This window comes from Cricetulus griseus, chromosome 2 (assembly GCF_003668045.3).
Source record: "Cricetulus griseus strain 17A/GY chromosome 2, alternate assembly CriGri-PICRH-1.0, whole genome shotgun sequence".
In the NCBI taxonomy this organism is placed as follows: Eukaryota; Metazoa; Chordata; class Mammalia; order Rodentia; family Cricetidae; genus Cricetulus; species Cricetulus griseus.
This window is the reverse complement of record NC_048595.1, coordinates 26,102,354-26,122,121: the sequence shown is the minus strand read 5'-3', so window position 1 is coordinate 26,122,121 and position 19,768 is coordinate 26,102,354. Positions and strand designations below refer to the sequence as shown.

At 37.6% G+C, this 19,768-nt stretch overlaps 1 protein-coding gene across 6 annotated transcripts in view; it reads right to left on the bottom strand.

The window, feature by feature from the left end:
* The window catches only part of Zmym4 (zinc finger MYM-type containing 4), a 120,084-nt gene that overhangs the window by 66,358 nt on the left and 33,958 nt on the right, over window positions 1-19,768 (bottom strand). For 3 of the 6 annotated variants that reach the window (XM_027399308.2, XM_035439606.1, XM_035439607.1), the window contains exons 3-5: window positions 4,167-4,688; window positions 2,306-2,367; window positions 1,796-1,966 (exon numbers count right to left, since the gene is read on the bottom strand). In XM_027399308.2, coding sequence (XP_027255109.1) covers window positions 1,796-1,966; window positions 2,306-2,367; window positions 4,167-4,688 — 755 coding nt within the window. Of the gene's footprint in view, window positions 1-1,795; window positions 1,967-2,305; window positions 2,368-4,166; window positions 4,689-11,556; window positions 11,617-13,219; window positions 13,305-19,768 lie in introns of all 6 variants that reach the window. The other 3 variants (XM_027399311.2, XM_027399310.2, XM_027399312.2) reach the window with 3 other exon arrangements.

Here is a 19,768-nt window from a genome sequence, read left to right as displayed (position 1 = left end):
CTGAAGAAATAGGATAGGCCTCACTGAACTCTCTCTGGAGTTGATAAGCCATGTTTTGGACGAATAGTTCCTAATTTATGGTGTTCCATGGTCCTTGTCACATATGCTATGCTAAACTAAATCATGTGGTATGAAACTTATTGCCATACCACGAAAAGATAAAAACCAGAGATTTTCCTTTGTTGGGGTTATTTCTCTGAAGGTGTTCTTCTCTAGGTTTCTCCATTCATCATGTCATGGCAGCTATTTCTCATACCCCCACTTACTTGTTTTTTGTTTACTTATTGGTTTCTCAGGATAGGATTTTTCTGTATAGCCCTGGAACTCACTCTGTAGACCAGGTGGGCCTCAAACTCACCTGCCTCTGCCTCCCAAGAGCTGGAATTAAAGGCGTGTGTCACCACCACCTAGCTTTTTCATACTTTTAAGCTATCTTTAATAGAGCTCCTCACCAGGTTTTAAAGGGAAATGTCTCTTTTCCTTTAAGGCCATAATATGCTGTTTCTGGTATACTGTATTGTTACTTTTGAATGGTCTGCCTCACATGGCTCCTGTGATCACCCCCCCCACCCAAAAAAAATCCCATTTCTCGTTCTGTATCCTACACTCAATAGTTGCCTAGTCTTTTCTCTCCTTAATCTAAACAGTAGTTCTCTATACTAAATGATTTTGCTCCCCAGGATTATCTGGCAGTGTCTGACGATATTTTTGACTGTTACAACTGGAGAGGGAGAGAGTTGCAAGTGGCACCAAGCATAGGTAAAAACCAAGGATGTGCTAGAGACCCTGCAATACACCAAAGAGGTCCTCATAACAAAGAATGGTCCTGTTCTAAATATCAATGGTGCTGAGGTTGAGAAATCTTGCTCAAAGAAGCCTTCATGAAAAATGCCCTTTCATTACAAGTCTCATTCACAAACTCCCTTAGATAGCAAACTAAGGGAAAGGTAAGTCTCCTTAAATTAGAGATTATTCCATAACAATAGCTAATCTGTGTAATCTCTGTCTTACACTTTCTGAAATCATGACATCTGAACAAAAATACAGACTACCTTCAAATAGCTGCTACTATTATGTATTTATTGCTTAAATCCCTTCCTACATTTCACAGTGACTTCAGCCTGTGATGCAGCTTCTTTCTTCCATTCCAACCACTGCAATGCTATCAATTGCATGGGTAACTTAACTGACTGTAGGATTTCAGATGCAGGATTCCTATGATTTACTTCCAGAGCAGCCTTGAATCGGCACAGCTAGACCCTTGCCCTTACTACTCAAATATCTCAAACTTGGAATCATGAATCACTCACCAACGCCTCCTTTCCAATAAATTGGTTCTTCAATCAATTAACCCTTCCAAAGATAATTATGTCCATTAGCCCTCCTGAAAGACAGTTAAATGCATACCTAACCTGTACCTCATTAATAGTAAAGGGCTCTATGAATTAAATCACTCCATAAACCCATGTGCCACCCTCCTCCTAGGTTTTCAGCCTCATCTGCTGCACTAGTCTTGAAACCTCAAAAACTCACTAGTCTCCCAACTCTGTACTAAAATGCCCACAAAAGCCACAGAGCTATTAAAAGACAAAGAAGATTAAAAGTCTTAATTACCCTTCAGGTACATTTTCATGTAATTCTTGCTACAGCCTTGCAAAGCAATTCAAGTTGCTTCAATCACAAACTCTTTTCATCCTGTCAATAAACTATTTCACTCAAGTACTTCCTCTTTCAAATGAGTAAGTTGATGTGTGGAACACAAAGAAACAAGAAGGGGGAAAGGTCAAATGTTTACTTGAGCATTTTCAGGTTCATCTTTAACTCTGTCTAGTAGTCCCTGCTGAGGCGCCACTGCTTTGTCATACTCATCATCCAAAGGTTCTTCTTTAATTCTAATATTTGATGCAAAGGAATTCCCCAGTTCCGAACCAATGGATTCTTTATTGGCAAATGGGTAGCTGGAATCCTAAAACACAATATAAAGGATTAATAAATATTCAAATTTAAAGTGAGTCCTCTTCAGGTTAATACCCAAAGAAAAGCTCACTGGAAATGAATTCTATGGACATACATTAGTGTCCCTATGCCTAAAAGTTGATATGCTATAGGTCTAAATATCAAACGCAAATAAAGAACCTAAGAGCCAAAGCTTTTAGGAATATCTCCAAAGACGTCCTTATGCAAATAATACTTAAAAAAAAATTCAGTGCTCTGTCTAACACAAGCAGAATTTTGAAAGTGACATAAAGAAAACTTTGACACTTGCCACAGTTAACAGCAATCTACATACACACTGAAAACTTACCCTAAAGTTTGTTTCTGGGTTTTGTGGTAAATGAGTATGTAATGTTTCTTCAACTTGATTAGCTATTGAAAGAAAACAAACAAACAAACACATGTATATGAATAACAGTTAATCTTACAAAGAATGACCTAAAAAGCTATTGTTTGAAATTATCTCTCTATTCCAACAAAGAGTGAACTAGACTCCAAAGAACTCAAAGTTTTATTCTAAGTTCCAAACAACCTGGTCTCACTACCATTCATCCTTACCACATACCTTTCTTTGCTCAAACAGACTGGTGACTTCATTTACTACGCTCTCAAAAATGTTTGCTTTCCTCTGCAGCTCTGCTAAGTTGCCCAAGTCTCTGTTTCCTGTCTTCACACTAAAGTTTTCAGACTCTGCTCAGTTCAAAACTCACCTCTATAGGAAAACATCCCTTGTTTATTATGTTACTCTCAGAAGAATTTCGTGAATTAGGAATGTGGCTCTGCAGGAGAGCACTTGTCTAACATGCCAAAAGGTCTGGAGTCTAATATAAACAAAGCACATCAGGGAGCGAAGCAAATTTAGGTTTGGTGTAGTGGCTCACACACTTGCTATTTAAAACACTTAGGAGACAAGGCAGGAGAACTGCAGCAAGTCCGGGCCAGCTTGAGCTGAAGATTAAGACTCTGTCTCAAAAGTGAAAAAAAGCAATCACTTTAACACCCCAGTTATTTAAATATTGCAATGCCCCACATATACTCTTCTATCATTATCTTATCTTACACATTCAATCTTGGTCTACTTCAACTCATCATTAACACCTCTACTATCTACCTCGACTTGTCTTTTCTATTACTACACATGCTCCTTCAGAAAAAAGACTCCTAGAATTCAACATCTGTCAATACATATGTGATATATATATATATATATATATATGTATATATATACATATTCACACATATTAGAAATGCAATATACCCTTGCTCATAATATATATTCTATTAAACAGTTGTCCTTCACAATACTGATTTGTTCTTTCTATAATACATTTCCTAGGATTGCCTAAAGAAATACATGGATTGATATGGTGTAGGTACTTTCTTCCTAAACATCAATTTAACTTTTAGTGAAGGATTACAATCTTCTTGTAAAAGGCTAAGTTCCAAGAATACAAAGATGAGTAAGATACAATCTGGCTCTCAAGAAGAAAAAACAAAACAAGCCAACAAATACTATAAATAAGGCATAAAACAAAACTCTGTGGAAATAGAGGTAAGAAAACCATTCTTGGGAATGACTGTAAAGTAGGAAAGATTTATGAATTATGCTTCATTGGATAAGAAGTAACTTTACAGGTGTATATATACAGTAAGAGAAAAATGAAACAGCAAGAAGGGAAAGCATACAAGAAATGTGTGATCTATTCAAGAACAGAACTGGAGCTAGAATACAGGGTGCACTGTGCAAAGAGAATCAAAAGGAACTTCAATGAAGTTCTAAAATGGAACGTGGAGGTCATTTGTTTCAACTCCCTAGTTTAGACTAACGGGTGAGGTAAGAATTTAAATCAGTGTTTACAGGACAAAGATGCTAAGTCCAACTTCAGATTCTAATATTCAACCAAAGGAACTGAACAAGTGATATAAGCATCTTGCCTTTCATCAAAATATTGCAACCCAAGAAGAGGAAAAAATACGCTTTCAACCAATTACAATACAACTAAATGTTATGAGGAGAAATTCAATCACTTTATAGAATAAGGAGAAAATAAAAATGAGAGCTTACAAGGAGTTTAAAACTGTTCATATTTCCCTTAACATAAAGAGTAATAAAAGCTCCATTGTCAGTATTTTGTTATTGTGCTTTATGGTTCTATGCCAACAATTATTACCTGCTTTATCAAAAAAACTGCTTTTCAACCTTGAATCCAAACCTTTATGGGGTTTATCCAACCGTTTTTCACGTTCATGATAAGTTAGGTCTCTATTTTTCTCCTTTCCAGGAAATGTCTCTTTGCTGTTTTCTCTTACTAAACAAAAATCTTTTCGTATTGATTTAAAGACAGAAACCTGATCAAACTGTTTAGGAAAGTCTTTTTTTAATTTATTTTGAATTTGTATTTCATTTTCATTATCTGATTCATGATGAGAGGCTCTTCTCTCTACTTCCAAGCTATCATCAGTATGAATTGAAGAAACAAGATTGTCCTTTGAACTAAAATCCTGTTCATCCTCATTGTCACTACTAACGACTGGAATTCCTGCAAGATCCCCAGAGTTCAAAAAATAATCATCTTCATCCAGCAATGAATTCTCAGATCCTGTTTGATTCGGCATTCCATAAGACATGCTGGCAAGGGTAGGAGTTAAGTTGTGGTCTGTGTCTTCAGACATTTCTGTATCCATGACACCACCTTAAAAAGTAAGAAACTGTTTAGACAAGTGACAGTGTGAGGATGACTGCAGTTATAAGGTCTGTCTGCCATTAACCCAATATATTTCTTCTTTGTCAAACAAAATATAGGTAGTATTACAATAGTATTCATTTAACATTTCTGATGATATTATCCCTATCTGACAATTAAGGAAACAGGAAACCTAAACTTGAAAGACTACATCAGGTTACAAAGAAAACAAACTGATATAGAGAAAAGAGCACCAACTTCAGAATCAGAGCAAAAAATTCTCAATCTGTATATAAAGCAATCTAATACTCACCTTGAAAATAAATTTTTGGTGAGGCTTAGTGACAATTATGTATTTAAAAAGCTATTCAAATTAATAAACATAGAAAGGAATATGAAAGTAATAATTATAATTTTTATACTACATGTTCTGCAAAGTTGAGACCAAAACACTAACTATAATATAACCCAGGTCTTTAGTCCCAGAATCTCACTTTCTCTGCACTAACACAGATTCAATAAAGTTAAGGATTACTATGCTAAGTACGAAAACAAAAAAATAAATTTAGCTATCCTGCTAGCCTTCATTAACTATATGCTGAAGTCTGTCCTATTACAAAGATTCACCTTTCTTTCACAAACCTGTTTAAAGAAAAAAAAAAAAGTTTTACCTAGTTTGTTCTACTTTAACAACCAAGCATTAGTTCATTGGTCTCTGAACTTCCCAACAGAATTACCCTCATTGACATCATAGTCATATCCAATTGTGTATCCCTGCTGGATAAAACTTATCTCTTTGATACTGTACTTCCTATACATTGATGTATTTTATTCTCCATCTGTTTGTAGCTTCAATATCAGTTCTTCAAGATTCTGGACTGTTTCATATACTCAGACTAAATTATTTTATTCATTTGCATTTACTTTGATTTGTGCTATTGACTTTTTCTTTCTTTTTTAGAACCACGGTGCCTCAGGATGAAAGCCAGGGACTCTTTCATGGTAGACAAGCACTTTCCCACAGAGCTATACCCAAGCTTCAACTTACTTTTTTCTTCCAAGACAGATTTAGTGGGACTAGAGAGATGGCTCAATGGTTAAGATCTACCAAAAGATATGAGTTTGATTCCCAGAAACCACAGGGTGGCTAACAACCCTCTGTAACTCTAGTTCCAAAGGAATCCAACACCCTCTTTCTGGATGCACAACATCCAGGCAAAACAAAAAACAAAAAACAAAAAATCACAAATATAAAATAAAAATAAATAGATCCCAAGGTAGATTTAGGTACCTACATTCAACTGGTAGTTCTTATTTTTCCCTCACTTGATTAAATGATTCACCAACTAACAATTATTTGAGAGAAAATTATTTTAATTCTCCTTTCCCAGGAATAATTTCTATCAACTATAATACTTTATGTCTCTAAAATTCATTTCTTCTATTCAGTATCTAATTATAACTGTCCAAATCTCTTCCTGTACATTTTCAGTGCACTAAATCTGCATAACTACCTACAAAGTTAACTATACTCTTACAAATCCTATGCCTAAATCACATTAAGTTGGTCCAAGAATAGGCAAACTGGAACTTGCTAAAAACAACGTAAAGGAAAGACAAAAGACATTAATAGCTTTCTGATCTTTAACCTGGATCTATAATCTGATAAAATCCTTCATTTGTTTTCTATAACCAAGACTTAACTATGAAAAGTCCAAATAAAGCTTTCCTTCATGGTACCTTCTACAAAGGCATTTTTCTAAAATGCAAGCTATTCCATATCTCTTGAAGATCACCCACGGTCCCCTGTATTCTTAAAAGAAAGATGCATCCATTCATAGCACATACTCTGGTAAATAAATACTACCACAAGTTATAAGGACAAAATGGTAACAACTCCGAAGATGGCTACTGTTACTTACAAAGCTACAAAAATGGGGGGTGGGGGCTACTAACATTATGACAACTGGGGAAAAAAATCAAGACTGGAGCGCATAATGAAATCAAAACCAAAAGTAGAAAAAAAAACCCTTTATATTTTTACATCAGTAGAATGCTTGATAATTAGTGTGGAATAACGAAAATGGGAAAATCTCCTTGTATGCTTTCCAAAAAGGGCTATAGAGACTGCTCAGAGGTTAAAAACACCCAATGCTCTCAGAAAGGACTTAATGCTCTTGCAAAGGACTTGGGTTCAGTTCCCAGCACATATATTGACTCACAACCATCTGTAATTCCAGAATGATACCCTATTCTGGCCTCTGCAGACACCAGACACTCACACTTACATACATGGAAACACCCACATACATAAAATTTAAAAACTAAATCTTTACAGCCACGTGTAATCCCAGCACTCAATAAGCAGAGACAGGCAGATCTCTGAGTTTGAGACCAACCTGGTATACACAGAGAGTTCCAGGACTACATAAAAGAGAGACTGTTTGACAATAAATAGGGACTACAGAAATAGCTCAGCAGTTAAGAAAACTAGCTGCTCTTCAGGAGGACCTGAGCTCAATTCCAAGCACCCATATGGCAGGTAACAACTGTCTGTTACTCCAGTTACAAGGGACTGGACACCATCAAACAGACACACATGCAGGTAAAACACCAATGTACACAAAATAAAAATAAATCATTTAAAATAAATAAATTTAAAATGAAATCACACAATAAATGGTAAACACATGGTAAATTCTTTTTTTTTTTCCCCTTTTTTGTTTTTTTTGAGACCTGATTTTTCTATGTTTCCCTGGCTGGCTGTCCTGGAACTCACTGTAGACCAGAGTGGCCTTGAACTCAGAGATCTGCCTGTCTCTGCCTCCCATATGCTGAAACTAAAGGAGCATACCATCACATCTGATACAACGCTAAAACCTTAAAGGAAATACACACTAGAGAAGTAGCAGGTGAGGCGTCAGCATGCTTACTTTCTCATGGCATACAGTAGAAACAGGCAGGAACTGAAAAGACTGCACAGGATGAGCAACACTGGAGATATTTTCAGGTGGATTGAGCCCTCTTTTCCAATTACTTAAAACTTCATACGAGATTAGGGAGATACATAACCCAGCATTTTACCATTCTACCAGCATTCTGAAGTCATATTCTCTATTCAGCTTTTGGTCACTGTTAGCAAGCCATGTACTGTGTGTCAGAAACTGTTTCATGAGTGAATTTACATTATAAGATCACCAATTTAAGTTCTATAAGAAATTTTAAAAGATCAATACTAACAAGAAATATTGCAAGCAACTTTTGTTATCTATTTACATTAACAGTCAAGGAACAGGACAGAAAGAAATAGTCACTCAGAAAAACCTGACATGCAACTCAAACCGAAGAAACTTCCAGATATACCTAAGTTCAAACATTAAAAGGAAATAAAGAGAAGCCATGTTACAATTCTTAATTCAGAATATAATACCCAATACTTTAGACAATAAAACAGTATAAAACAAATTTACTGAATAATAATATAAAACAAAAATGTAACTACAAAGACTAGTAAACCAATCAAAAGCAAAGGATAAACTAGTTAAAACGACTTCATTGTACTGTGTCATAAACGGCAATAAAGAAACATCCAAATACATATAAAAGTGAGGATTTTAACAAACATTCCATAGATACGGAAAGTCCAACAGTCAACAAGAGAAATGCCAATTAATGATATAATGAGCTACAGAATGGCATTCAGACAAGAATGCTACAGGACACAGTTAGCAAACTCTGATCCAAGGCCATGAAATATAAAGAGAAGAGATTTCAGCACAGATCATATATGGAATTTGGAAAGCCTAAAATATGTACTGTTTAATCCTTAGCAAAGAATATTTCCCAACACATCAGTTAAATACTGATGACAGGAATGAATGTAAACAAAAAAGAAGTTAGTTTGAGGCCAGATTGAGCTACATAAATCTTTGTAGATAGATAGATAGATAGATAGATAGATAGATAGATAGATAGATAGATAGATAGATAGATAGGAAGATACTGGATACAACATCTCTTTTCACCAGTGAAGCAAATTAATTACAGTACTTACATCAATAGCCTATTACATAGCTACTTTAAAAAATGAGGTGGCCAGATGTGGGGGCATTAATCTCAGCCCTTAGGAGGTGGATTTCTATGAGTTCTAGGCCAGACAGGATAAGCAGTGAACCCTTTCTTTCTTATGTTTGTTTCTTGCTGTTTGTTTTTTTCAAGACAGGGTTTCTCTGTGTAGCCTTGGCTGTCCTGGAACTCACTAACTCTGTATGTCAGGCGGGCCTCAAACTCACAGAGATCCACCTGCCTCTACTTCCTAAGAGCAGGGATTAAAAGTGTTTTGCCATGACCACCCAGCTGAACCCTTTAGCTAAAAAAGGAAAAAATATGATATAGCTTTTCAAATTCCCAAATCCTGATGGCAAAGCAGAAAAAATTTTAATGCAGGACCAACAAAATTGCTTAATAAAGTACTTGCCATACAAGCCTAACAACCTGAGTTTGATCACAGGAATCCACAGAAGAGGTGAAAACACTCCTAAAATTTGTCCTCTGATCTCCACATACACAAAGTAAAACATAGATATCTATGCTCTCATACACACTTAAGTCCAAAGTGGCCCCCCATCCCCCAATTGCAGTGCTGGGGGAAAAAAAAGGTCCTAAATAGAAGGACTATTGTTACTGGGTAAACAGAAGCTTAAAGGCTCTGTCCTCCACAAACCTCCTTTAACCCGCCCTTAAGGTCAACTACCTTCAGTAGAGGAATCTAATTCTCAGTCAATTCAAACAGCCTGTTTCAGTTCAAAGACTCCCACCCTGCTGCTGACTGTCAAGAAGGCCACTTGCTTTTCCATCATTCTGCTACTTACTCTCTCCGTGTGCACACGTGTATACATGCACGCACACATACCAGAAGGTTAGTCTTAGCAGTTTGATCCCCAATAAACCATTCTTTCTACCGATGGGCCTTAAAAAAAGGCCCTGTCTCTCCTAACTGAACCAAACTGTCAACATGACCCTCCTGGGAACTGATCATTGTTTCTGCTGGCTCCTGCCATCAACCATATTTGACTCCAAATTTCAGATTCCGCCTTTTCAGCACCTTGTCTCTCCCACCCTTTCTACTCACTCATCTCTCCTCAGCTACTCAAGTGTCCTCATGGAGCTGCCCGGATTATCTTTCATTGGCTTGCTGGAGTCTTGCTGTCTTTCTGAAACTTAACTACAAAAATCAAATTGGTTTGTCAGGTAACCTCCCTCATCCTCTTGAGTATCCTACTCTATGAACAAAGGACACCTTGGACATCTGACAAGTCTCTTTCCCTTTAGGGTCACACTTGGATTGTCACCGTCACCAAAGATTCTTCCTATTTATGAACCCTTTTCTTAAGCCTCTCTTTCCCACCTCTTCTTTGCTTTGTTGCTCTCAGAAATTCTTTACTGCTTTCTTGTCTGCTCTGTCTCTCACTCTCTCATCTCATTCACTTGCTGAAACCTGACCTAACAATGGACTTTCATTAAACTCATAAACTCCTCTTGCCTGTTTTCTCAAATCTCTTTCCTTCCTTAGACTCAGAGATTCCATTCATTGCAATAAGGCTTGGCCTCGGTACAAACTAGATAATCAGTCTCAATGGCCAGAAAAGACACACTCAATTTCCAAATTTTCATATTATGACAATTTATGCCCGTGTACAAGCTAAGGATCTGAAAAACAAATCACTAATCTCAAAACTTTCTTTGCTCTCTCTCCTTCCCAAAAATCTCTCTCTAAGCCTTTGCTCTCCAATTACCCTAGTCCCTCCCTCTGATCACTGCATTCTATCTTACGCCTGGGCAGTGGTGGCACATGCCTTTAATCTCAGCACTCAGGAAGCAGAGGTAGGTGGATCTCTGAGTTTCAGCCAGCCTGGTCTACAGAGCAGCAGCAGAGCTGTTACACAGAGAAAACCTGTCTAAAAAAAATAAAAAAATAAAAAAATCTCATGAGCTTGAGAAGTGGCTCAGCAGTTAAGAGTACTTGCTATTCTTGCAGGGTTCAATGCCCATCTGTAACTACAGTTTCAGAGGATCCATGGCCCTCTCTGGGTCTTGCATGCACCAGGGACACACCTGGTACACTTACATGTTGCCTGGAAAACATTCATACACATAAAATAAAAAATAAATCTCTAAAATGAAATAATTTTCAGAAATAAAGTAATAGTAATTATAATTTTAACTTTAGAAGTTATAGTTAAGACCGGGCAGTAGTGGCCCATGACTTTAATCCCAGCACTCAGGAGGCAGAGGCAGGTGGATCTCTGTGAGTTCCAGGACAGCCTCCAAAGCCACAGAGAAACCCTGCCTCGAAAAACCCGAGAGAGAGAGAGAGAGAGAGAGAGAGAGAGAGAGAGAGAGAGAGAGAGAGAGAGAGAGAAAGAGAGAGAGAGAGAGAGAGAGAGATCTCTAAATGTCAAAGACCTGCAGTCCTAGTATTTGGGAAATAGAACCAGAAGCATCACAAGCTGAGGCCAACATGGACTACATAATACGACCTGTGAAACAGAAAGGAAAAGGAATGAGAAGACAGAAGGACAGAGGGACAGAGGCTCCCTCAGTTTTATCAGGAAACCCTACTCAAAAAGTAATGATTGGCCAGGTAGTGGTGGCACACATGCCTTTAGTCCCAGCACTCAGGAGGCAGAGGCAGAGGCAGGTGAATCACTGTAAATCAAACTCAGAGACATGCCTGCCTCTGCCTCCCAAAAGCACTGAGATTGAAGGTGTGCAACCAGAGCCTATTTGATAAAAATCAACAGCAATTATCACCAAATAACAAAATGTTAATAACTAGTTCAAGTGGAATCAGGAATCAGTCAAAGGTGACTATTACCTTGAATGTTATTTAATGAAGTCCTAAAAGTTTTAGCAAAGAGAATTTAACTTCCAGGCACTGCAAATAAACAAAACAAAAAAGAAATTATGTGATTTGACCAGTTATTGTGAGAAAAAATTTTAGATGATTCTAAAGTGTGTCACTATAGAGACATACTTATTTTTAAATCTTACTGCATTTATCAGGAGTTATTTAGATCATTCTTATAATAAGAACCTATAAATACAAATAATCCATTTTCAAAAGAAAATTTAGAAACAATCATAGAAGGGTATAATAAAATACTTCTTACTTGAAAGTAGTCATTATACTTTAATGAATGATGAAAAGGGTGTTTATAACAAGATTAGTGTAACATTAGACCTGCTATTAATACAAATATATAACAAAAACATTGATTCACTGGCTGGGAATATAGCTCAGTTGGATGAGTTCTCACATAGCAAACATGAAGCCTGGGTTTGATCCCCAGCAACAAACAAAACCAAGTGCACTGGCACACACCTGTAATCCCAGAACACAGGAAGTACAGGCAAGAGGGTCAGTAGTTCAAGATCGCCCTCAGCTCCATAGCAAGCTCAAGGCTAACTTGGGAAACATGAGACTCCATTACAAACACATATAAATGAAACAACAGATTCTTCTAAAAAGTAAGTACATGTATGTGTTTCAGAGAATTACAATTTTTTCTTTTCTTTCATTGCTAAATCCCCAATCCAGTGTTTTATGTGGGCTAGGTAACCACTTTACCATTCACATCTATACCCAACCCTGATAAAATTTGTGTAAACGTACAAAATCATGTTAAAATGTAATATATTGACAAACAGCCTAAAATGAAAGAAGGGGAAGGAAGGAAGGAAGGAAGGAAGGAAGGAAGGAAGGAAGGAAGGAAGGAAGGAAGGATACTTAAGAAAGTGTGAAGTCTCAGTTTACTCGAGTTACTAAGGTAGGAAGATTACTTGGGAGTTTCAGATCAGTCGAGATAATAGGGACTCTGTCTCAAAACCAAAAGGGCAGGAGAAATGTGCAGTGAGTAAAAATGCTTACTGTGTAAGCTGCAAGCAGGCCTGAGTTCAAATCCGTAACACAATGGTAGAAGATAAATATCAAGCAACTTCACCATGGGAATGGGGAGATAGGTAGATCACAGGAGTTGCTGAACAACCAATCTAGCTAAAGTATAGAGTTTCAGGTTCAGTGAGAGACTCTGTCTCAAAAATAAGGTGGAGATCTACAGAAAAATCACCTCCATCTTTGCACACCCATACATAAATACATAGGCAACACCTCCATACCTGTGTACAGACACACATACAAACATACAAAAACAAAACAAACTTTTTAAAAGTAATAAACACTACCTTGCTTCAGCAGGTAAGTACCTGCCTGATATAATAAATCTAATTAAAATATAAAAATAGGGACTAGAGCGATAACTCAGTGGTTAAAAGCAACAGCTGTTCTTCCAGAGGACCTGGGTTCAACTCACAGCACCCATACTGCAGCCTACAACAGCCTGTAACTCTATATTGAAGGGATCTGACAGACATGCATGCAGGCAAAATACCAATCCACATGAAAAAATTACAATATAATATATAATAATAAAACGTCCCTGCCAGACATGGTGGCCCAGGCCTGTAATCTTAGTACTTACTTGGGAATTTCAGGTAGAAAGATCAGAAACTCAAAGTCAGCCTCACTATACAGCATGGTCATCCTGACCCTGGGCCACATCACACCTTGTCTCAAAAATACAAAAGTAAATACATAAATAAATGAAAAATAAAGAGTTCCAGAGTAAAGTACCTACTTCATGTATACTAGACCCCAAACTGATCTTTGCCACCAGTAAAAGGAAAAGATATTGGGGGGGGGGGATGTAGTAATATATTATGTATGATTTAGTAAAGCTTGCAGAAAAGCAAACAAAGTCAGCCACAAGCCTTAGAAGCCATGCACACATCTTTAAATCCAGCAGCCAAAAGCTAGGAGGTGGTGGTACACACCTTTAATCCTAGGACTCAGGATTAAGAGATAGACGGATCTCTGTGAGTCCAGGGCCACCTAGATCTACACAAGAGTGAATCAGTCTAAAGAGAATCATAGCTCACACCTTTAATCCCATTAGGGAGGTATATGAAACAGGAGCAAGGTCTCAGAGAGGATTCATTCTCTAGCCACACTGAGGAGAGGCAACAGTTTGAGACTCGGTAAAAAGCTCCTGCATGGATCAGCCCTTTCAGCCTGAGCTAGAAGTGAGAATTAGTAGCTGACTGCTTTGCTTTTGTGATATTCAGCTTGAAGCTTGAACCCCAAATATTAGTGTCTGGGTCTTTTATTTTTCGTGGGGGTGCGCATCTGTAATCCCAGCACTCCTAGGATCAAAATGGGAGGTAGAAACAGGAAGATCACTCAGAAGCTCAAAGGCCAGTATGTTCAGTAGAAACATGAGGGGACCTTGCTTCAACAAATTGTTCTTTCGCCCCCATCCCCTTTTCTCTCTCACACACACCCCTACCCCTCTCACATACACACAAACATACACACATACACACACTCTCTCATAGACACAAACATATACCTACCTTTCTCACATATACACATACAATCAGTCTCTCTTTCTCTCGTTCTCTCTCTCTCTCTCTCTCTCTCTCTCTCTCTCTCTCTCTCTCTCTCTCTCTCTCACACACACACACACACACACACACACACACACCATATAAAAGAAAAAAACTATTTAGAAGGCAACTGTATACATTAACACCAAAAACTATCCAAATTAAATAAAGCTTAGAGGCCAGGCAGTGGTGGTGCACGCCTTTAATCACAGCACTCACGAGGCAGAGTCAGGCAGATCTCTGTTGAGTTTGAGACCAGCCTGGTCTACAAGAGCTAGTTCCAGGACAGCCTCCAAAGCCACAGAGAAACCCTGTCTCAAAAAACCAAAATAAATAAAGCTTACATGGTACATGCACATGGTAGCTAATAACTATAATGCCAAAAGTTGAGAGGTGGATATAGGAAGGCCTGCCACAAGAAAAAGATAAAACTTAGGGGCAGAATGACTCAGCAGTACCTGCTCTTCTAGACAGCTGGGCTGTATTTATTCCTAGCACCCACCTGAAAGCTAACATCTGTTATTCCAGTCCCAAAGGATCCACATTTAGATATCTATAGGTACTACACCCGTGGTCCACAGACATACATGCAGACAAAACACCCATACTCATAAAATAAAATGAAAAAAGAAAACTTTAAATGTTAAAATAAGAAAAAAAGGAGTACCACAAAAATTCTTTATAATTTTTTTTTTTAACCTACAAGGCATCATGTTTAGATAAATTGTAAGACATCAACAAGCTCATGGTCAAGATGCAGATATACATACACTTAAGGCAAATTCAATCCTAGTACATTTTTCTGTTTTTGCTGTTTTGTTTTGCTAAGAACATAGCAAGAAGAGCTCAGCTCAGTCAAAGGAGTGCAGGCCATGCATGAACAAAGCTGTAGATTCAACCCAAAGCACCATGTAAGGCATAAAAACACATAGCTATAAGTCTAACACTCAGGAAATGCATGCAGGAGGATCAGAAATTCAAGGCTGTCCTCTGCTACAAAAGCAAGTTTGAGGCCAACTGAGACCCTAACTCACACGAACAACAAACAAAATTTAACAAAAGTGTGATATAAACAGGACAAGAATAAGTAAAAGGATCCTTGTCAATTTTCAGGCATGTTTCCCATCAGGCTGTCATGACATATTATATAGCCAGCTTAATTTTAAAAAACAGGGTTTTAACTCTTACTGGCACAAATAAAACTCAGTGACTTTGCACAACACTTAGAAGACACTACTAAACAATAATAAGACAACTCATTAACATTATGACAAGAGAAAAAATTACCTACCCAACATTAAATTTAAAAGTTTATCAGAAGCTAGGCATGATGATGTATACCTTTAATACCAGTACTTGGGAGGCAGAGACAAAGTGGATCTCTGTGAGTTCAAGGCCAGCCTGGTCTACAGAAAGCCAGGCTGTTCAGGACAGCCAAGACTATACAAAGAAACTGTCAAAAAAAAAAAAAAAAAAAAAAACAAAAAAATAAGGCAAAACCCAGTGATCACTGATTGGAATATAATTGATCTTTCTTTTTTTTTTTTTTTAAGATAAATCTCCTATACCTAGGGATAATCATGGGCTTGCTATGTAACCAAAGATGACCTTGACCTCCTGATCTTCCTGCTTCTACTTGCCAAATGCTGATTACACTTATCTATCACCATGCCTGGTCCATGCAGTGCTAGAGACCTAAGGCTTCAGACATGCTGAGTAAGCAAGCACTCTACCAGCTGAAATATAGCCTACACCCCTATAATCTACCTTTCCAACCTAGGATCCTCCAAAATAAAATAAAGGGGAATTGTGAACCACAAAGGAAAATAACAATGAATCCATTATCATTCAATTACATTTAAATTAGAATATACATATGCTAAATGTTATTACAGTGGATAAAACAATAATGCAGTAACTATAAAGTTCATTGTACCAAATATTTAGAGAACTGTCATAACTCAATAAAGATCAGCAACAATGGGAAATGCACAACAAATTTAACAAAATAGTCATCTCATAAAAAATTTTAATGCCCGTTGGTGGTGCACGCCTTTAATCCCAGCATGCAAAAGGTAGAGGTAGGTGGATCTCTGTGAGTTCGAGGCCAGCCTGGTCTCCAGAGCCAGTGCCAGGATAGGCTCCAAAGCTACACAAAGAAACCCTGTCTTGAAAAAAAAAAATAATAATAATGCCCAATAAATATATAAATAAAAAATGATCAGTAAAAATATTCAGCTGGATTAATATTAATGATTACTTAATCGGGGAAATACAATAATTAAAACAAAAATGAAGGACCAGCAGAATGGTACCTGACACCAAACCAAGATTGTTGAACTGAGTTTAATTCCCAGGCCCACAGGGTGGAAGAAAAGAACAGTTTCCTACAAGCTGTACACGGACTTCTGTAAATACAACATGGCCCAGCTACACAATACACACACAAACAAACATAAATAATTTTAAAACAAGTAAATACATAAAGTGAGTTCCATATTGTAACTCCCATTCTCTTAATAATTTTTAAGTTTTCAAGGTATGGGCCAGGCTTGAGGTGACTACAACACTAATTCACTAATGCAAAGGAACCAACCTTTGATGTTGGACACCTTTAATCCCTGAACCTGGGAGGCAGATGCAGATGGATCTCTGTGAGTTCGAGGCCAGCCTGGCCTGCGAAAATCCAGGACAGGATGCAAAACTACACAGAGAAACCCTGGGGGGGGGGGGTAATAAATGAATTAAATTCTCCAGAATATATATAGTTTTTTGTTTGTTTGTTTGTTTTATTTTGTTTTGTTTTGTTTTTCAAGACAGGGTTTCTCTGAGGCTTTGGCGGCTATCCTGGAACTAGCACTTGTAAACCAGGCTGGTCTCGAACTCACAGAGATCTGCCTGCCTCTGCCTCCCGAGCACTGGGATTAAAGGCGTGCGCCACCCACCAACACCCGGCTAGTTTGTTTTTTTAAGACAGGGTTTCTTTGTGTAGTCTTGTACACCAGTTTGGCCTCAAACTCACAGAAATTCACCTTACTCTGTCATTGCTAGAATTAAAGGTGTGTATCACCACTACCCCATAGGAATTGAATTTAGTATTCCTACAAAACTTGAGAATTTGCATTCCTTACTTATAAGCAATCACCTACAAATGTAAGTAAACTACATCTGGTGCCAACCCCAAGAACCACCTGTTATTCTGATATTCACATGAGCTAATCATAGTTTTCACATTTCAAATGGTTGGGGGGAATCAAAGGAAGAATGTTTTCTGACACAAGATAATTATATGGAACTGAAAGCGTCCATAAACTTTTATTGAAAGCAAACACACTAACTTATTCACATACTGCTTTGTGACATTTCAGCTGAATCATTACATAGCTATATTGCTTCAACACTTCATGCATCTAAAGTCTAAAATGTTTATTATCTTCCATTTTAAAAAGTATACCAACCCTGCCACAGACCAATAAATGTTAAAGACAGAATACTGTAACAAACATCTTAAAACAGCATTCTATATACCATACTCTATATTTTTAACATTTATGTGTATGAGTGTTTTGTCTTTGCATATGTTCCGCCTCTGTGCACCATGTGCACACAATGCCCTCAGAGGCAAGAAGAAGGTAACAAATCCCCTGGAACCATAATTACAGACTGCTATGAGCCGTCATGTGAATCAAACCTACCTCCAATGGAAGCACAGCCTGTGCTCTTAACCACTGAGCCATCTCTCTCCAGTCCCTATTTTTATTATTATGTGTATATGGGGTAGGGAGAGCACATATGTACTGTGCATACAGTGAATATGTGGACATATAGTGAAATGGGTTCTGTCTTTCCATTTTTATGTAAGTTGGGGAATAAAACTCAGGTCGCCTGACATGCATGACAAACACCTTTACCCACTGAACCATCTTCACAGCCTGTACAACGTGGTTTCTTACATTTTATTAGGGAAAATACATGACAAGAATACTAACAGAGGAAATTTTATAATAGAAAACCTGAATCTAGTACCTGGCACAGGCTTGGTTTCAGTTTTTTATATGCACACATATGCACATGCATGCACGGGAATACACATATTGGTCTGGGGTTTTTTTTGAGGCAAGACTTCACTCTAGCACAGACTGGCCTAAAACTTACTACATGCCCAGGCTGGCTTCCAACTCACAGCCCTCGGAGTAGTGAAACTACAGATGTGGCCCAGTCACCACATCTGCCTTTTTAAAATTCTAGTGTATCTTAAATGTAAAACACAAAACTACAAATTTTCTCAACGAAACCACATAGAAAGCTTCATGATCCTAAAATTGGCAATGATTTCCTGAACTAGGCACCAAAATTACAGTTCACAAAGCAAAAATAGAAAATAGACTACATGAAACTGGAAAAATTCTATACATCAATGGAAATAATCACAGTGAGAAGATAAAACAATGAAATCCAAGATTTTCCACATATCTGGGAAAGGTTAATACTCAGGATATATAAATGATTTTTTTATTAAACAAAATGGCCCCAGATAACCTGACACTAGCCAGGCAAAGGACTTGAAGAGAGATTTCTACAAAGACATGACAGCCATCAAGCCAGCCAGCCACTCAACATTAAAAAAATACAAATCAAAAACTACAGTGAGCTATTGAGAGACCAGGACAGGACTTAGATTCCCTGATAGGCAAACAGGAGGGGGCACGACTAGATAATAAAGGTGGTGAGCTTCCAAGATGGCTGGATTCTTCCACATTCTCTGACCTAAGACAAAAACCCTAGCCCTGCTGCTGGTGGATTGACCAAAGTTCAGGGCAGATCATGATGAAGTTTACCTCACAGCTGTGGGGCAATCAACCACCAACCCAATTAGAGGAGGAAGACCCAGTGTAAGAATTTAAAAGCCCAGCCCATGAGAAGAGTGCATTTTCCAGCTCCTCAGTGCCCCTCGGCTTTGCAGGATTTCTCTCTGTGTGCTTGCTGTACACGTATACACGTTTCCTCTTTTCTAACTAACGTCTTTCTTTGCTGGCTGATTTAGTCTTCTGTGTTTGAGAATTTCCCTACTGCTACTTGTGACGCTAGAGATGCATCTGGCCTTTTAATTCTTTAACTGGCAAAAAGAAAAAACATCCAATCAAGACCCCTAGACAGTAACTGTAATTCATATTAATTATAACAGATACTAATAAAAACACAGAAAATAACAAGGGGAGTTAAGGATGTAGGGATATTAAAATCCTACACAGTTGGTGCTAAAATGTTATGTCATAATTTAGAAAAAATAAGTTTTTAAAAAATGAAACTAAAGTTGCAATATGATCTAAGAATTCCACTTCCACAACACATTTTTTTGAGATGTATCTCTTCCATTCATCAGACAATTTATTCTGGATGACTTGAGTTTGTAGTTGTTTACTTAGGTGTTTGATTTTTGCAGCTTTCTGTATATCCTAAATACTAATCTTCTGTCTTAAGTACATTTAGCAAAGAGGCATTCCCCTCACCTTCAGCAAGCTCTCATTGACTTGTGGTGCAAAATCTTTTGATCTTCACTGTATACCCTGTCAACTTTTGGTAAT